Source organism: Saccopteryx leptura, chromosome 4 (assembly GCF_036850995.1).
Source record: "Saccopteryx leptura isolate mSacLep1 chromosome 4, mSacLep1_pri_phased_curated, whole genome shotgun sequence".
Taxonomy (NCBI): domain Eukaryota; kingdom Metazoa; phylum Chordata; class Mammalia; order Chiroptera; family Emballonuridae; genus Saccopteryx; species Saccopteryx leptura.
Genome location: NC_089506.1, coordinates 180,110,717 through 180,129,329, shown reverse-complemented (window position 1 = coordinate 180,129,329; position 18,613 = coordinate 180,110,717). Strand labels below are relative to the sequence as shown.

The 18,613-nt window shown below is 40.3% G+C and overlaps 1 protein-coding gene across 2 annotated transcripts; it reads left to right on the top strand.

Moving 5' to 3' along the window:
• Positions 1-1,003: 1,003 nt before the first annotated feature.
• On the top strand, positions 1,004-18,029 carry LOX (lysyl oxidase). Of its 2 annotated transcripts, XM_066382088.1 has the most exons (7): positions 1,004-1,986; positions 2,334-2,442; positions 3,768-3,905; positions 5,592-5,748; positions 9,543-9,638; positions 9,979-10,094; positions 14,383-18,029. In XM_066382088.1, exons 1-7 carry the CDS (start codon positions 1,356-1,358, stop codon positions 14,387-14,389), a joined length of 1,254 nt encoding a protein of 417 aa, XP_066238185.1. In that variant the 5' UTR covers positions 1,004-1,355; the 3' UTR covers positions 14,390-18,029. The 2 variants fall into 2 exon arrangements, with proteins under 2 accessions (XP_066238185.1, XP_066238187.1); XM_066382090.1 differs by lacking the exon at positions 14,383-18,029 and having other exon boundaries at positions 9,979-10,098.
• Positions 18,030-18,613: the final 584 nt, after the last annotated feature.

Below are 18,613 nucleotides of genomic sequence, written 5' to 3'. Positions count from 1 at the left end.
ATTACCTACCTCCCACCCTTTCTCCTCTGGCCTCTCCCACTCCCTTCTCTTTACCAAAATCTGCATCCCAGCGCTGTTGCTTCAACAACTTCTTTGTTGAAATTAGAAGATCAATCAAACAATCTAAGACTTTTCAACATTTAACAAATGGTGACTTAAGTTTTTAAAATCCAAACCTAATTATTAGCTGTAGAAAGAGAAAATAAAAGTCAGACAAAATGCTTATTTGAAGCTAGCTGTCTTCTGAGTGCTCTCCTAGGCAGACTTACTCTAGCCTCCTCCCCCACCCCCATAACCCCCCCCCCCCAAATGGAACTTCCTGGGAGACACTGTTAAGGTGAAAGATGGTTCCTCATTTCCATTCAAAGTACAAATCCGGCCAGCATTCTGAAAAAATAAAAAATAAATACAGGTTTATGCATCCATTGCAGTGTTAGCTGGTTTTTGTTCCCTGAAAAAATTTCACTTTTAGTTATTAAAATATTCACTGTAGGAAACAACTTTCTAACCCATTTCTCATATTACCTACATACAAAAAAACAAAATTTGATATCCTGGGGTTTATTTGCTGAGGACACTTCCCATAAAATCGAGTCAGTATGCATTGGGAAATTTGTCTGGTTAACTCCTTATGGATGAATGTTAGTCACAGTCGTTCCGCCCCCGCCCCCAACTCTCGCCCCCAGCACCCTCCCCATCTCCTGACTTCCCGCCTCTCCAGGGCTGGTGACCTAATAGCATTTTTCTTCATGCATATTTTGGCGTCGCCCCATGGCCTGGCTGCCTTCGCCTGTCTGAGTCTTTTGAAATTCCTGCATGTTCGCCCCAGATTAAGCCGAGTGTGTCTCAGGATGTGTGTTCCGTTTTTGTTCTTTCCCCTTAACGCTCCCTGTGCAACGTGTCTGGGGGGAGGAGGACAGGACGCCGCGGGGAGGGAGGGGCAGAGGCGAGGAGCTGTCCCCCTTGCACGTTTCCAATCGCATTACGTGAACAAATAGCGGAGGGATGGCTGGGCCAGAACGGCTTGTGTAACTTTGCAAACGTGCCAGAAAGTTTAAAATCTCTCCTCCTTCCTTCACTCCAGACACTGCCGGCTCGCCGGGCGCCGCGCCGCTCCCCATCGCCTCCCAGAGCACTGGGAAAGAGGAGAGAGGAGGGTGCCACGTCCCAGCGGCCACCTCTACTGAAGCAGGGTCTGCAGCCCACCCTTGGTACCGCCTGGTGGGGACTCATATCCCCGCGCCTCTACCGCCTCCCCGGTTGAAGAGTTCTCCCATCCTCACGTGATTTAAGCCGCTTTTCTCTTAACTCTGAGCTACGTCCTCCCGGAGTGGGGGCAACTGGGAAAGGGAGCGATGCGCTTCGCCTGGACCGCGCTCCTGCTGGGGCCGCTGCAGCTCTGCACGCTGCTGCGCTGCGCCCCGCCAGCCGCCGGCCAGCAGCAGCCCCGGCGCGAGGCACCGGCTGCTCCCGGCGCCTGGAGCCAGAAGATTCAATGGGAGAACAACGGGCAGGTGTTTAGCCTGCTGAGCCAGGGCTCACAGTACCAGCCGCAGCGCCGACGGGACCCGAGCGCCACCGCCCCGGGCGCCGACAACGCTGCCGCCCCGCAGCCGCGCACGCCGATCCTGCTGCTCCGCAACAACCGCACGGCGGCGACTCGGGCACGGACCGCTGCCTCGTCGGGAGCCGCGGCCGGCCGCTCCAGGCCCGCCGCCCGCCACTGGTTCCAAGCTGGCTACTCGTCGTCCGGGGCCCGCGACTCCGGAGCCTCACGCGCGAATAACCGGACCGCGCCGGCAGAGCGCCCTGCGCTCAGTAACTTGAGGCCGCCTAGCCGCGTGGACGGCATGGTGGGCGACGACCCGTACAACCCTTACAAGTACTCGGACGACAACCCCTATTACAATTACTACGACACGTACGAAAGGCCCCGGCCTGGGAGCAGGTACCGGCCCGGCTACGGCACCGGCTACTTCCAGTATGGTAAGCGCCCCAAGTTACTGGAACCACCCGCGCACCCTTCCCCAATGTGGCTGGTGGCTCCCCGACGTGGCTGCCAGGGCGCGGCAGGCCCTAGTCCCCGCAGATGCAATTCCTCCCCCTGAGCCTGCAGAAGCAGCCCTGGAATCTAGTGCAAACCGCGGGCCTGGCCCCTCCTGCTTTCTTTCCACTTTGCTTTGCAGCCCGGGGCATCCCTCATTCTCCTGTTACCCGCAGCCCCACAGCATGATTGGGCCAAGGATGAGGAGCTGGGACACGGAGGGATCAGTAGCCAGGGTAGGGGGTGCAGGGTTGTCTCACTCCTATGCTCATCGCCTGCTGACGTTTAGGTCTTCCAGACCTGGTGCCAGATCCCTACTACATCCAGGCGTCCACGTACGTACAGAAGATGTCCATGTACAACCTGAGATGCGCTGCGGAGGAAAACTGCTTGGCCAGGTAAGAGCTGGGATAAGAGCTGCTGGGCTTTCCCGTCTTGATTCTGGGGGCTAATCAAGTGCCTGGTCCTGACCACTCTTGTTTCTATAAAGAGTTCGGAAGTAGGTCATGCTGAGCATGCTTACCTGGATGGAGAGTTAAAAATTTGAAGATTGTGTGGGTTCTGCCTTTCAAACTACTACACACAAAGCAGGGAGATGGAGCAAAACTCTTATCCTAGAGAGTGGTTGCAGATCTCACGTCTGTTTTCCAAGATCCTTCAACTTTGGAGCCAATAGCTTTGTATTAGACAATTTACTGTACAATAATGTGGGGGGAAATACTATAATCAAAGAGCTTAATACACCTTTAAAAGATTGGGGGGCTAATTTGCCAGTATGGGACCCCTAATTGGCAAAGGTTTTTTTCTTTTGTCTGAAGCCATAATTAACTTAGTTATTTGGGTATAACCTCTGCCAGAATAAGACCATGAGCAAGAACTTTGTTTTCCCATCAGTCCTAAAATAAAATCATAGCAATTTTGGGAATGGATTTCTCTAAGTTTGCTGCTGGGAAACCAGCAGAGGGAGCAAAAGGACGTGTTGATAGGTCTCAAAACATTTTAAGGTGTAAAATAAGGTCACCAATAGTATTTGAATGTATAGTCACACAAAACATATTAGAAGGAACAGAGTAATGCTTATTTGTAAGTTTTTTTCCACTTTGACCCTTTATAACTGTCAAGCTAAAGGAAAAGAAGAAATTGAAGCTTATTTTCATTCTTGAGCCTTGCATCACTTACACCATTGCACTCCCTATATTATCATAGTAATGCTGTTGTTTTGAAGATAGTGAAGTTACAAAATTATATATCTAATCTATGTGTACTCTTTTAGAGTTATTTCCCCACTGTACATCTTAGTTGTTCAAGAAATGTACTGCTAAATTCAAAGTTCTTAAGTAAATATGGATGATTTTTTCATAACTGGTGTGATTTCCACCTCAGTTTCACAAATTCATGATTAAACTCGATTATAAATACAAAGTTTACTTTTCACATATATATGTGATTTTATTAGTTTTTTACATTTAAACTGAGGATTTCCATAGTTGTCATGCATTCACCCATTCAACACGTTCACAGTGCTCTGACTACGTGTCAGTATTGTAGGATCTGGAGATTCAGCAATAAATAAAATAAGCAAAATGCCCTGGTCTCTTGGAACTGAAAAGCTAATCCTGGGAGTGGGGCAGTCACTGTTACATATTGAAAAGGTTTTGCTTATAGTTTTGTCTTTAGTCAACATTCTGAGAAAATAACAATGTTTCTTTTTTCAAAATGACAGCTCAGCATATAGGGCTGATGTCAGAGATTATGATCACAGGGTGCTGCTAAGATTTCCCCAAAGAGTGAAAAACCAAGGGACATCAGATTTCTTACCAAGCCGACCAAGATATTCCTGGGAGTGGCACAGTTGTCACCAGTAAGTAGAAGGACCTCCTGGATACTTCTGAATTGCTTTTTCATTTTTTCAAATGATTCTTATACAAAGGGAGAAAATTGCTGTTATTTACATTTAGAATTTTTCTCCATGTATTGTGGCATAACCAGTGGAGTCCATCTTTAAGATAGTATATCAATTACTAGATCCTGTTAGCTTTTAAATTAGAAACTATAAATCCAGCTTATTAAAACTGTTAATAGGAACCTGAGCAGGTGGTGGCACCATGGATAGAGCATCAACTGGGGATGCTGAGGATCCAGGCTCGAAACCCTGAAGTCACTGGCTTGAGCACGGACTCACCAGCTTGAGCGCAGGGTCATTGGCTCGAGCGTGGGATCATAGACATGACCCCATGTTTGCTGGCTTAAGCCCAAAGGTTGCTGGCTTGAAGCCCAAGGTTGCTTGCTTGAGCTCAAGGTTGCTGGCTTAAGCAAGGTGTCACTGGCTCAGCTGGAGTCACTGGTCAAGGCATATATGAGAAGCAATCAATGAACAACTAAAATACCACGACTAAGAGTTGATGCTTCTCATCTCCCTTCCTGTCTCTGTCTCTTGCTAAATACACACACATACACACACTCTCTCTCTCTCTCTCTCTCTCTGTTGATAGGATATAGCAATTGGCTTCACTAGAATTTTACTCCAATATCTTGCAAGTAAGATTTATTTAAAAAGTCCATTGCATCCAAGATCATCTATAGTTAGTTAGCATTTAACAGCATTTGATGAAGATCACAAATGGTTACCAAAAGTGTTCAGAAAACTTTCTCAAAGAAAGGCGTATACGCTCTATTCCATGGACTGAGAAGGATCTATCTCCAATAGCTTCTTAAAGACCTGTATCAATATAACTGTGCCTGTTCTGTACTGAATTTAAAGATCTGCACATTAGGTTATTCTATAATTTGCCTTGATAAATTGCCCAGGTATTTCTTGCCAGGAAATCCTGATGTGTGCCCTTAAACTTTCTGCAGTTTGAGCCATGTCCTCTTGTTCTTTCCTTTAATGTAACATGAACGGCTCAGCGCCTTCTCCTTAATGAAGGGATAACAACAGATATGAGCTCCTAATCTGCTGATAAAATAGAATTACTGTATTTTCAAATAAAAATTTATACCAGTTAAATAATAACGGTGGGTAAAACATGCCATTTTCCTCTTTAACACTGTAGTAATGACTTCAAATCTATGAGAACTCAATTTTTTAAAATCTCACAGAAACCTCCCAAGAGTCATGTGCTCTTCTTTTTTGGAATGAAACATAAGTTGTGGCAGCCAAAGAAAACATACTAGAGAACATGTGTCAGGTTCCACTTAAACACAGATAATTTATTGTCTATTTCTATGTAACATTTAAAGATAAAAACAAGGTATTATAGAAAAGCAAAATATTCAAAATTCTCAAATAAGTCCTCCTCACCACCCCAAATAGCAAAGTTTAAAGCTTACAATTTTGATAGATTTCTGACCCTGGTTGGGGTAGGGGGAATCTAGCATGAACCTTTAAGAAAATAGTTTTCTTCTAAAGCACTTTTAAAAACTGTCTCTTTATTTCGATTTTAATGTGCTAACAAATGTGAGAGGCAGCAGGGAAGTCAACTAAAACTGTCATTGCTTTTTCTCTGTATGTTACTGACCACGGTCTCTGTGTTGTTTCGGACATTAGACATTACCACAGCATGGATGAGTTCAGCCACTATGACCTGCTTGATGCCAGCACTCAGAGAAGAGTGGCCGAAGGCCACAAAGCAAGTTTCTGTCTTGAGGACACATCCTGTGACTATGGCTACCACAGGCGATTTGCATGTACTGCACACACACAGGTAGGTTGGCATGATCAAATCAGGGATCCACGGGCTTCAGAGAGAAAATAAAGGGGTCTTCTATTTTCTTTCCTCCTGCTTGTCTTTTATAAACTGTTTCATTTAGGGGGTCACCTAGTCCAGATGGAAAATAGTTGGGAAAAATGATGGCTTGATTATCTAAATTATTTTGAAAGTTCTTCATCATCACAGAAGGTCACCGCATACTCGTTATATCCCACAATCAAAAGCAGCACTCTACTCTCTGAAAAAATCTGAATGGTTTCCAATATCTGCACTCATTCTGTACACTTTAACAGGCTTGGTAAATAACTACAGAAAAGATACCTGTTTTCTCACCTGCAAAACCATTCCTCCCTCCACCTAGTAAGCTAAAAATAGGATACCCAGTGATTGTGGTTAGCAAAAGGAGAGAAAATAGGTTTCTTAAAAAGCACTTTTAAAAACTGTCTCTTTTAATCATGCAAATAAGAGCAGAAGGATACAATTTCTTTCTTCACGCATATATATATTTAAAGCTACAGTGTAATTGATGTCAGATGTTCTTTGGATGGATTTTTAGAAATCAGGCTGAACTAAGCAGTTTGTATGTCTTATAATGGGAAAATCTGTGTCAGTTAAAAGCTGTGCCAGTATTTCCATAAGAAACTCTAATTTGTAAAAGGACGTTTTAATTTTACTCTGGCCAAAATCTTGGCAAGGAGCAGTGAATGTATATAACTCAGGGCACAGAGGGATCAGCAGCTAGAACCTGGGGAAGCAAATTCCCTGGCTGCAGCAAGAAACTTTTTGGCAACTTAAATGTTACTGTTGCTTCTTTCTCTGAGCTTAGAACTTCATAGCAATTGGAGGCAGGATAGTGATGGTGGTGGTGGTGGTGGTGATGGGAAGGTGGGGGGGGGGCAGAGAGGGAAGTCCAATTCCATGTGCTCTGAGGCAGCACTTACTCTTTAAGCAAAAGATGCTGTACCTTTCCCACACATTACATATATGTGCATACAGAAATTCCCTTTTTCACTCAGTGATCTCCAAGTCCCATAGCACCTCCCTGGCAGAAACCTGGAGTTGATTCTCTTCGTTTAGAAAGAGGCACTCTGGACAGCTCACAGACGAAATACTTGAATCTAGGACTACAGATATTTATAGCACTTCTAGTCCCCCAATTATTGGGTAACCCCACTCTACTTTATATGGTACCTTTCCTGTTAATCGTCATCCATTTGTGTCCTATTTAACTATTATTCATCAGGTTTTGAATTACAAGTGATTTATGCTTTGTGTTTTTCACTTAGACTGGTGTTTCATTTAAAGGAAAAAATTTTTTTTTCACAAAACCCCAATGTTGACTTGGATGAACTAACTGTATTATAATGTTGATTAAATGTACCCAAATATAACTAGACACAACTTCCTTCTATTTATACTTTCATATAAGTTAGATAACAAATGTACGTATTAAATTTATAGCCGTGGCCAGTTTGCTCAGTGAATAGAGCGTTGGCCTGGTTTGCAGCTGTCCTGGGTTCAAACCATGGTCTGGACACACATGAGAAGTGACCATCTGCTTCTCTTCCCCTCCCTCTCTTCCTCCTCTCTCTTCCCCTCCTGCAGCCAGTGGCTCAACTGGTTCAAATGTTGGCCTCAGGCACTGAGAATAGCTTGGTTAATTTGAGCATCAGCCCCAGACAAGGGTTGCTGGGTAGATTCTGGCTGGGGTGTGTGCAGAAGTCTCTCAAACTCCCCTCCTCTTATTTAAAAATAAAAATTATAAAAAACTAGAAACTGTCACATTAACCTCATTCACTTAATGTAACAAATGGTTGTGTTTTACCAAAACCAAATAGCTAATTTAGGTCCTCATTGAGTGGCTGCACGGATAGAGCATTGTCCTAGCATACTGAGTCTGCAGGTTCAGTCCCTGGTCAGGGCACATAACAATGGGTGCACAACTAAATGGATAACATAAGTGGAACAAACTGATGTGTTCCTCTCTTCCTTCCTCTATCTCTCTCTCAAATCAATGGAAAAAGTTAAAAAAAAAATAGCTAGTTAGGCAGCCACTGGTAAGGGTCTACATTTAATCTTTTTTTTAATGTCTGACTTTGAATATATGAAATGCCTGTTTGCTTAATGGCCTTAAAAACTCCCATATTTGTTTGCTAGTTAAAAGAATCAAAGCTCATATTAACTTCTGACAGCTGAGTTACCCTAGAGTGCCCACTTCAGCATTCTTTAAAGCTCTTTTGTTCACTTGAAAGTCAGATAAACATTGTAGCATTATTTAAATTTGTATTAAAGAGGTATTTAATCTGATGAATCCTTATAATGCCATGAATTTAGTAGTAGCAGTTGCAACAATAGTAACCACTAAGACTTCTTAAGTATTTATTATGTGCCAGAATCAGAATTATGTGCTAGAACCAGAAAACAAAAATGATTCATGATATATTTACTCCTTAACGTACTGGTTGGTGTGAACTAAGGTGGGTATATGGTAATCATTACTATGGCACAGGGACTTTTGAGTGTGGCCTGTCCGTGCTATATTGTGCGCAGCACGACAGCACAATTCTCCCTTTCTTCCCGAATCAGGTGATAGCCCAATCAGCATTGGCAGGACATGCTTAGATGATTTTGCCATCTCTTTGGTGACCAAGGTGATCTTTAGCACCAAAGCAATTTGGGTGCTGCAATTAAATGACAGTATTGAGTTAAAATGATCTTAGCATATGCTTTATAATTTACTTTAGATTGCCATTAGAATGAAAATGCAATAGTAAAACTTCTCATGAAGAACTAATGGAATCATGAATGTACCTACGAACTTCAATTTGAACAAACTGCTCCAGACTAGAACTTTCTGGAGGGCCAGGACTCTGTCTCCTTGGTATTCTTCTGCTCTCGGCCCATAGAAGTCACTCATTTATTGAAATGAATACCTTAGCAAGTGGAGTGAGGTGGGATCATACGTTGAGACAGTCATCCCTTTAATTCAATAAATCTGTCAGTGACCATGAGAGAGAGTACAGTGTGGCGGTTAAGATCAGAGAATCTGGATCTGATTGCCTAAACTCAAACCCTACTCAACCACTTACAAGCTGCATTTCCTACCATGCCTTGTGACCTCACTGTGCCCAATTCCTTATTTGTAAAATGAGAATAACAGCACCTACCTCATTTAGTTCTAGGAACCCAATTTATATATGTAACATGTTTAAAATTGTTTCTGACATGTAATAAAGTTAGTGTAGGCTATTCAAAAATGTATAAACCCTACCCTTAGAAAGCTTATGACCTAGATATGTTTTTATATAGTATAATTATAATTCAGAGCAGAAAAGGATAAATATTATAAAATCTATACACACAAAAAGTATCATGGGCAGAGTATCAGAAGGTAATTTCCAAAAGGGGAAACTGGAGAAGGTTGTACTGAGAAGAGGACATTTGAGCCAACCTGGTTATTATGTGGCCTTTATTCATAAATGGGTGATAGTCTCAAATTCTGGTGAAGGCCCATGTTGTCACTTAAGATTGTATTTATTTCTGGTGATTATGACACTTTTCAGAAGCTAGATATACTACTACTTATATTAGTCCTGTATTTTTTTTAGCTGGAGGTGCTATAAGGCTGAGTAATGTATACTTCTCAAGGGAGATGCAATATAAGTATAGTTTTATGTCAAACTCTTGTAAGTACTAACTTAAAATTTAATTTGCAAATAATAAGCATATTCTTTAGCATATTCTAACCATATATCATCTTTTAAAATTTTTAATTCTATTTGTTTTAGGGGTTGAGTCCTGGCTGTTATGATACTTATAATGCAGATATAGATTGCCAATGGATTGATATTACAGACGTAGCACCTGGAAACTACATTCTGAAGGTAGAGACCTTTGAAAATACGCACTTGTAATTTATTTCAATTGTAATTCAATAGATCTCTTCCTCTGGATTTAAATGTTAAATAATCATGGCCTGAAACCAAATTATATGTCTCCTAGAACTATTTTAAAAGATATATGAAAATTCTTCTTATTTTAAAGAACTCAAGGGAAAAAATTATAGCCTCTCCCTAAATCTTCTCCAGAGGTTTAACCACTTGTCTGACTTAACCCTCTCTGCTTCAGTGAGTTGAAGCATGCTAGCCCTGTGAAAATAGGAAGAAATTAACCAGTAAACACTGCTGATGGATCTGAAATATGGATGATGTTTGTGTTGCCTAGGTCAGTGTGAACCCCAGCTACCTGGTGCCTGAGTCAGACTATTCCAACAATGTCGTGCGCTGTGACATTCGCTACACAGGACATCATGCCTATGCCTCGGGCTGCACAATTTCACCGTGAGTCTTATCTGCCCAAGTGATACTCTTTCACAAAGCATTTTAGTTCATCAGCAGGCATTATACAGGAAGTGTCTGTTTCTACTACTACTATAGCCTCCTTGTAAACAAAGGTAGAAAGTGTTAGTCATCCTGGCCACTTGACTCAGTGGTAGAGTGTCCACCCAGCATGTGGAAGTCCCGGGTTTGATTCCTGATCAGGGCACACAGGAGAAGTGATCATCTGCTTCTCCACCCTTTCCCCTTCTTTCTCTCTTCCTCTTTCCTCTCTCTCTCTCTTCCCCTCCTGCAATCAGCCATGACTTGGTTTGAGCAAGTTGGCCCCAGGCACTGAGGATGGCTCCATGGCCTCGCCTCAGGCACTAAAATAGCCTGTTGTTGAGCAACAGAGCAGTGGCTCCAGATGGGCAGAACATTGCCCTTAGGGGGCTTGCCAGGTGGATCCCGATTCAGGTGAATATGGGAGTCTGTCTTTGCCTTCCCACCTCTCACTTAATAGGAAAAAAGAAAAAAAAAAAGAAAAGAACAGAAAACGGTAGCCTGGCCCTATCTGGGTAGCTAAGCTAGTTGGAGCATTGTCCTGATTCACCAAGGTAGCGGGTTCAATCCCCGGTCAAGGCAAATACAAGAACAAACCAAGGAATGTATAAATAAGTGGAACAACAAATCAATATTTCTCTATCCCCCACTCCCTTCCTTCCTCCCTCTATTTCTAAAAAAACCAATCACTAAATAAAAAATTTAAGAAGAAAATGGTAGGGTTTACACTATCACATAGTTGAAACAAGTTTTTCTTTCTTTTTTTTTTTTTTGGTAATGCTAGAGAAAGGGAAATGTACTCAGGTTTGTAGTATCCTGAAGCTTAATTCTGAAGACATACACACAGAACATATTGTTTACCCAGAAAGCCTGTGTGGAGGCCGAATATGTAAAATATGCATATTTTACAGCTCATTGTGGGTGAGCTGTGGGAGCCCTAATGGTCGGGCTTCCTGCTCCTGCCGGAGAGTCCGTGGAGGAGCTCTGGAGAAATTCCTAGAGTTCTTCAAAGTACAGTCTGAAAAGTCACTGCCTTAAAGAATGCAACTGGAGACCAGACTGCCTGTTCTATAGAATCGAGAGTTGACATATTTGAGTTCTAGAACAAGTCCTAGGGAAATATCTATTTTGTAAAAGGAGGGTTGTGAGGAGGTGCCTTCATAATTCTCTTAGTCCTAAAATGAATGAAATCTTACATAGAATCTCAGCACATTTATTGTAACAGGGGTGGTGTGTTGACAAAAGTGCTTAGAGAAAATGGGGTAGGTTTCCTGCTTGTCTGTCTGTCCCACCCAGATCCCTTAAGTACTGCTGGCTCTACTGTTGCTGGGTTCTAGATTCTCACTACAGATGCCACCTGTGAGTGACAGGTTCCAAAAAATGAGAACACCGTTAGAGTGACACTGAACACACACCAGCTCCGCTTTGACATCCGAGAGGCACCGGAGCCTCTGTGTTGTACAGAAAGGTCTCACAGATACACTGGACACTCACAGTTAATGGGCATTTCTCCGTTACACAAACCAGAACAGTGTCTTGCGCACACGAACCTGTGATTTGTCGTTTTCCCCAAGAGCACCTGAACCTGGTTGTGCGGGTTCTCACACCTGGGCTTCTGGCGTAGGGGGACACAGGGGCTCCATTCCCAGAGCCACCTACTGTGGCTTGGGCTGCACTCACCTTGCAGGTGTGCCTTTTCCTCATCCCCTTAGCGGAGCAGAGCCTGTGCTTTACAGGGGTCATCATGACTACCATGACTACATACAAACGAAGCATGTAATAGCAAGGGGACCGCACTGAAAAAAAGAGATAAAGATATTCTTCTGAATATGTCCGTAATACAGAAAACCTAGATAGTTTTTTGTCCTATATTACATAGAGTTGATTATAGTATAACGCAACCCCTCAAAATATCAATGTAATTTAAGGTAAATAAAAAAATAAATGGATTAATTTCTCTTAATTTTCATCATTCCTTAGTTTATTCACAGTCTCTATTTATTCACTGGTATGCTCACATTGCACTATGTATTTATTAAGCTCCTACATTAGATATCAGGAAGCAATGCAAACACAAGACTCCTGATTCTGTAGTGCTCCCTTATAACCTTATTACAATAACTCCAACTCATTACTTGTCCCTTCCTTTGTTTAATGTCTGTCTCCTGCTGTACTCTGTCATGGTGGGGACAGCCTGCTGTCCACTGTCTATCCACTGCCAGGAGAAGGTCACTACCATCTAGCCTCTTATCCAGTACTTGATTAAGAAATAAATTATAAGGGGGCTGACCTGTGGTGGTGCAGTGGATAAAGCGTCGACCTGGAAATGCTGAGGTCGCCGGTTCGAAACTCTGGGCTTGCCTGGTCAAGGCACATATGGAAGTTGATGCTTCCTCCCCCTTTTCTCTCTCTGTCTCTCTCTCTCCTCTTTAAAAAAATGAATAAAAAAAAAAAAGAAATAAATTATAGTTTCACAGGAATTTAGAACTGAGAGGGTGAGAGACACAGATAAATAACCGTAACAGAGAAGCAATATAAAAAGTTCCATGAGGGGTAAAATGAAATGCCGTGGGACCAGGGCCTCTGTGAAAATTATCGAGGTGACTCCCAGGGACAACTGCTGACCTTCCTCTAGGAATAGGTCTGTCGAGGTGACTCTGTTGTTGCACAGAGCGTGTCTTGCTTTTCATCAGTAGAATCTACTGAACTGGATGTTGTCAGGTTATTTTGAGCAAATAAAAATTGTTATACTGCTCTAGTCTAGAGTTGCCTTTTTAAAAACCAGTTACCACAACTGATGGTAACTAACCTGCAAGAATGTCTGAGGTAGAATTTTAATAATAAATACCAATCAGATGAAAATATGAAATGATTTAATGACCCATAACTACTGATTTGTAATAAAATAAAATCATCCTTATCTATGAGTGGGAAATAATGGGAGAGGTGCAGAAACCTTGACTTGAAAACGAAACCCTCACCTTTAAGGTGACTGGCTCTTACATTCTGACATGCACTTCCGGCCTCCCTTGCTAGGAACCAGAGGTTAGAGGAAGGAGAGATTTCCTCTGGCTGAGAATCAGGGATGGCTTTAGGACAGTCGGCCTTTGAACTGGGCCCTGAAGGCTGAGGAGGTCTGCTCTGGGGAGAGTTAGGCAAGAGCATGCGGGGAGGAGTCGTCCACATCACCAACACCTCCATGGCCGGAAGCAATTGCAGAACATGTTTGGAAAAGCAAACGTTCTAGTTTGGCTAAAACACGTTTCATGGAGTTAAGAGGCAAAAACAATGGAGAAGTGAGCTGAGACCAGATCAAAGAGAGCCCGGAAAAGCAAGCTAAGAAGTTTGAACTTCAGTTTGGAGGCCACGAAGAGTCTTTACAGTTTCTTGGGAAAGGAGTGTGTGTTGCCTAAAGTTATGTGGTCAGTCTCTAAGCAGTGGTGTGTATGATTCCCTTGGTAATGGCACTGTACTTTTGTTGTTGTCCGACTCTTAAGGACATGTCACCTCTCAATTTACTGATGCTTTTCACATTAATGAAATATTTGAGACTATTCCATTTGTGTGAACAAACTACCCAGTTAGAAAGTATGTTCCTTTTATGTGTCCTCTTCTCCCTCGCTTTCCTCATTGTAAACAAAGCATATGGACCCAGTGACTCTGTGGTCAGTCCTGTTCTACAGTGCTACTATTAAGTTCGCTTTTCACAGAATCTACTGTACATCTATGGTTTATGATTTGGATTAAGTGCACTCTTATTTCCTTTACATAGGCATCTATGATCGTAAAATCAATACACTAATGTTTGATTTATTGGCTTTGATCCAGTGTCTTGCCCACTAATGCCTCACTGTCCATCCAGAATCATGCTGGAAAAGGTCTAACACAGGACAATGAAGAGGCCATGACCCTGCTTCTTGGTGCACGCCATACTTACTCCAGGGAGTGCACTCACCAGGGCAGGGCTGTTGATCTGATAAGTCCTGCTTTATGCTTCATTGTTTCAGTGGATTTTTTTTAAACTATAAACATCAAGTCTGTAGGCATCAGGCATACACTTCCTGCTACTGACACAGTTTTGTTTAAACCAATATTAAAACCCAGTATTAATGGATAACTTCAGAAGGTGACTTGCTTAGGTGGAAGGAAAATGATACCTCAATTTTTAAAAAGGTCTCAAACTTGTCTACTATATTCATTTATTATATTATCAGGTTAATAACTTGTTTTATTTTGTTTTTTAATATAGGTATTAAGAAAGCAAGCCACGACTCCCAATGGATAAATCAGTGCCTGGTGTTCTGAAGTGGGAAAAATAGATTAACTTCAGTAGGACTTATGTGTTTTGAAAAAGAACAGAAATCAACAAAGGAATTTCTGTTTGAACTGTTTTATAACTAAGCACAGAACTGGATTTTGAACATTTAAATTGGATTCGGAAAAATTTTAATATTATTATTCATATTATTTTGTGAACTAACATAATGTTTCAATTCTGTAGTTGCACACTTGGATCTTTCAAAGAAATCCAAATTCCTTATGGTCTTTTTGAAATTATAATACAGAAGAGAAAATATCATTTCAATGAATGAGCCGAAATTACTTTGAACTGGGAATTTTCTAAAGTGCTGAAACTTTCAGTGGACCACCACAATAACTGGTTTATATATGTCCTGGCATCGATTAATTTAGAAATGGGATCCTACTGTGTAACTAGATATGGACACATTTGGTGCTGAGGAAGGAACAAATACATTGGTGTCAAGAAATATTACTATATAGCAAAGAAATGGCAGTATATGTATTCAGATAGTTACATCCCTATATAAAATTTATGTTTACATTTTAAATTAGTAGATAAATTCCTTTCTTTCTGACAAGTGTACAATTTCATTCTGACTTAAGTCAGCTTTTGTTTTGGAACAAATTAAGTTCTTGAACTGCCCAACTGCTCCCTGACATTTGTTGATGCTCCCCTCTACTCTCTAAATTTCCTTTGGGCAGAGACCCTTTAAGTGGCACTGTTTAAAATACCATTCTGGGGACTGGTATACATAGAACCAATGTGTCAATGGGAAGTTATGCTGATGAGATATGATAGCCTATCCAAAGATAATGCACAAGTAGACTGAAATATAAGCCAAAAAAATTTTCTTTCTGACAGAAAATAAAAATCATACAAACAAGTCCCTCAATCCATAACTGTCGCTCAAATACTTTTAAAAACTTAACAAGAAACATCTCAGAATTTTCATATTTTCTACGTTTTAAAAAATATATTCAGCTTTAAAAAAGAGGAATGCTAAAGAAAAGTTAAGTTATCCAGAATAGATGACATAATATGTGTGGATCCAGAAACCTTCTCCCAAGTCATCCAGGAATCAGTCATACATGTTCATGTGTGTGTGTGCGTGTGTGTGTTTGTCTGAAATATAATCGAAATTAGCCGAGCACATAGCATTACATACTTGAGGGGTTGGTGAATAAGGGGAAAAAGTACTTTCTGCAAAACCAAGGATGTGCTGCATAATGAGACAGCTGTGATTTTATTTTAAACTGTGAAACGATGTGCCACAACAGAATTTGGAGAATTTCTCTTTTTCCTAGATTCAAAAGGTGCAGAAAGAAATTAAATTACACTTTTAAGCTAGTGGTGCTTAAGCTGAAGTTTTCCTACATTAACCAGCGTTAAAATCTCAAGCAAGGTATTTCAAGTGCCAGGACACATCAGGTAGAATTTAAAAATGAGTTGGCATCCCTGTATTATATATAGGTCATGGAGTTGTAAAGTCAACACCATTCTGCACTCATTTGGTGCCTAGCATGTTGAGAGGGGTTAGAGATGGACAGTCATTGAGGGGCAGGTAATAGAGGGCCACAGAATCCACATCTACCAGGGCACACGCTTACCAACAGAGAATACAAACAGCTTAACAGAGGCCAGAACTTTCACTGGGCAAGTATCTGAGCTCTGGGAGAGCCTCTTTGATGTACCTCTTTGCCTTAAATTGTTTGTTAGTTTTAAGATTGTAGAATGATCCTTTCTTTTAAACTGTAATCTTTTCAAATATTTTAACATACTTGCTTTTTAAAAAAAACTACTGTCAGTATTAGTACTGAGCCAGACTGGCATCTACAGATTTAAGATCTACACTTTCATCAAGATTCTTACCCCTGTATTAAAAGCTAGCCAATAGCATGGCCTTTGGATAAACATGAGATGACACATTTACTATCATTCACTGGGCCCTCCATCTGTCCATTCATCATCTAGGGGCCTCATATATGCCAGGCATTCACAGGCTGGGCATTGTGATATAAAAAAGGTTGTCTCTAACCTCAATGAAGTATTAAAAATGTCATTACTACACTTTAGGTTCATCTTATTTCATTTTTTAACAACTATATGTCTAAAAAATTATATTTTAAGCACTATTGTTTTTCATGACTACATTTTATTTTAAAAATAAGTTAAAAATTAATAGTTGTATGCATGTATGTGTTACTAATAATTAAAAATATGTTTCCAATCCCTAAAATGTCTGCCTTTTAAATATAACATGTACCATTTGGTTGATAAGGGGAAAAATTTCAAATAGGAGGCTAAAGATTCTCACTTATTCCTTATGTAAGCAATCTACCCATTCAGTTACCCTAAACACTACCAAATGGTTCACAAGTCTTGATCTACCACTAGATACTTATGAGCCCCAAGGGAGCTCTTCCCTGAATAACCACAAAAACTCACAGAAAATGATTACCTGGTAAAAATTATCCATTAATAAGATAGGCAATCCAGCCTTCCCAAACTCTAAATTTAAAAAAAAGTTTAAATAAAAAGTAGAAATGATACAAACAATATTGAGTACTGAAAAGAGTGGATTTTAAGCTAAAAAAGATGTGAAAAAATGGGCTAAGTAGAAAAATAATTTAGTAAGTCTTCCATATGCCATTATTAGTGGGTTCATAATTATTCAGACCACAGTCTGGATTAAAGATGTCCTGACCTTGGAGGCTAGGATTATCTCCCAAGAGTACAAACACATATGAATCCAGAACTTGTCTGTTTCCAGGAAATCTTTATATTTTTACACAATAATTTTATTCACAATTTCAATCACTAGGCATTATCTATAATAATGAAGAATATATTTTTTCTCTTTGAAGCTTCAGAGGATAATCACCTTCAGAAGCATTCTCAATATTTAGATTCTAGAGGAAACACAGATCCTTAAAATTGTCATGGCACTGAGAATTCATCTTCAGCAAATTGTGTGAAAATGAATTTCTTGTCAGAAGATACCTTATTTTTAAAGTAACTTGTTTTGATAGTAGCAATATAGTAACTGATAAGTAAAGATTACCCTTTTTTATATTTTTTATATTTAAAATTCATATTCACAATTAATATATTCGAACAGCAGCCATACAGGATGGGACAAAAGTAGGTTTACAGTTGTGCGTATGGAAAATAATAAAATAATAAATAATAATAAAATAATAAACTGTGTCTCTTATACTCACAACTATAAACCTACTTTTGCCACATGCTGTATTTCATTTCCAGCTATGAAAAGTCCTGGGCCACTTTTAAACACTTCAAGCTCGAATGGTGCTGAATTATTTCAACTTGAATGTAAAATGTGTTGTCTTAGTTCACAGGATATAAACGTTTAATTAATATATAACTGCTTGCTACTAACTACATGTCATTTGGTAATGTAATATTTTTACTGAAGATTTAGTTTCTTCCAAATTTTTCAGGAATCCTATTTGTAAAACACCTGTAACTTTTTTGAAGAGCTCTTATTTTAAACGCCCAGACGCTGGCTTTATATTCTTTCCTACACTCTCACATTCTTTTATTGTATGCCTATACTACGAGTGCAAAATTATATAAAACATGCCTTGAATAAATGATTTCAAGTATCCATAGTGGTTATTTGTTGTTTTGTATAAATACATGATATGACTTTCATTTTAGATTAAAGTTTTAAAGCCATATATATATATGGCTGGTGGTTTTGCTTAGTTCCCGCTTGTATTAACAAATGGTTTAAAAAGCTCACATGACTTGAAATTTGTCTATGATGGATAAAAAAATCTAGCTAATGTTTTACAAAATAAACTATCATACATGAGTGAATCCTAGCTTTTGTCACCATTACCAACCACTTTAAGGATACAGAGCAGGCATTCTGAGAACACCCACACTTTTAATTAGTATTTATAAGAAATATGCATAAGCATATATACACTCAGGACATATCCATCTCAAGCTACAAACTATTTATATAAATAAATCGTTGCTATCATAGTTATCCTTTTTGAATGTGTACCAGATTAACCTGGAAACCGGTAACCTGAGAGACCAAACCAGTCTCAAACTGGGGACACGTGTTTTTTTGGGGGAGGGGAATTCACAAAACCCACAAAACAATTCACCTTTAAAGAGTTCTTGCAGGTAAAACAGATGAGTG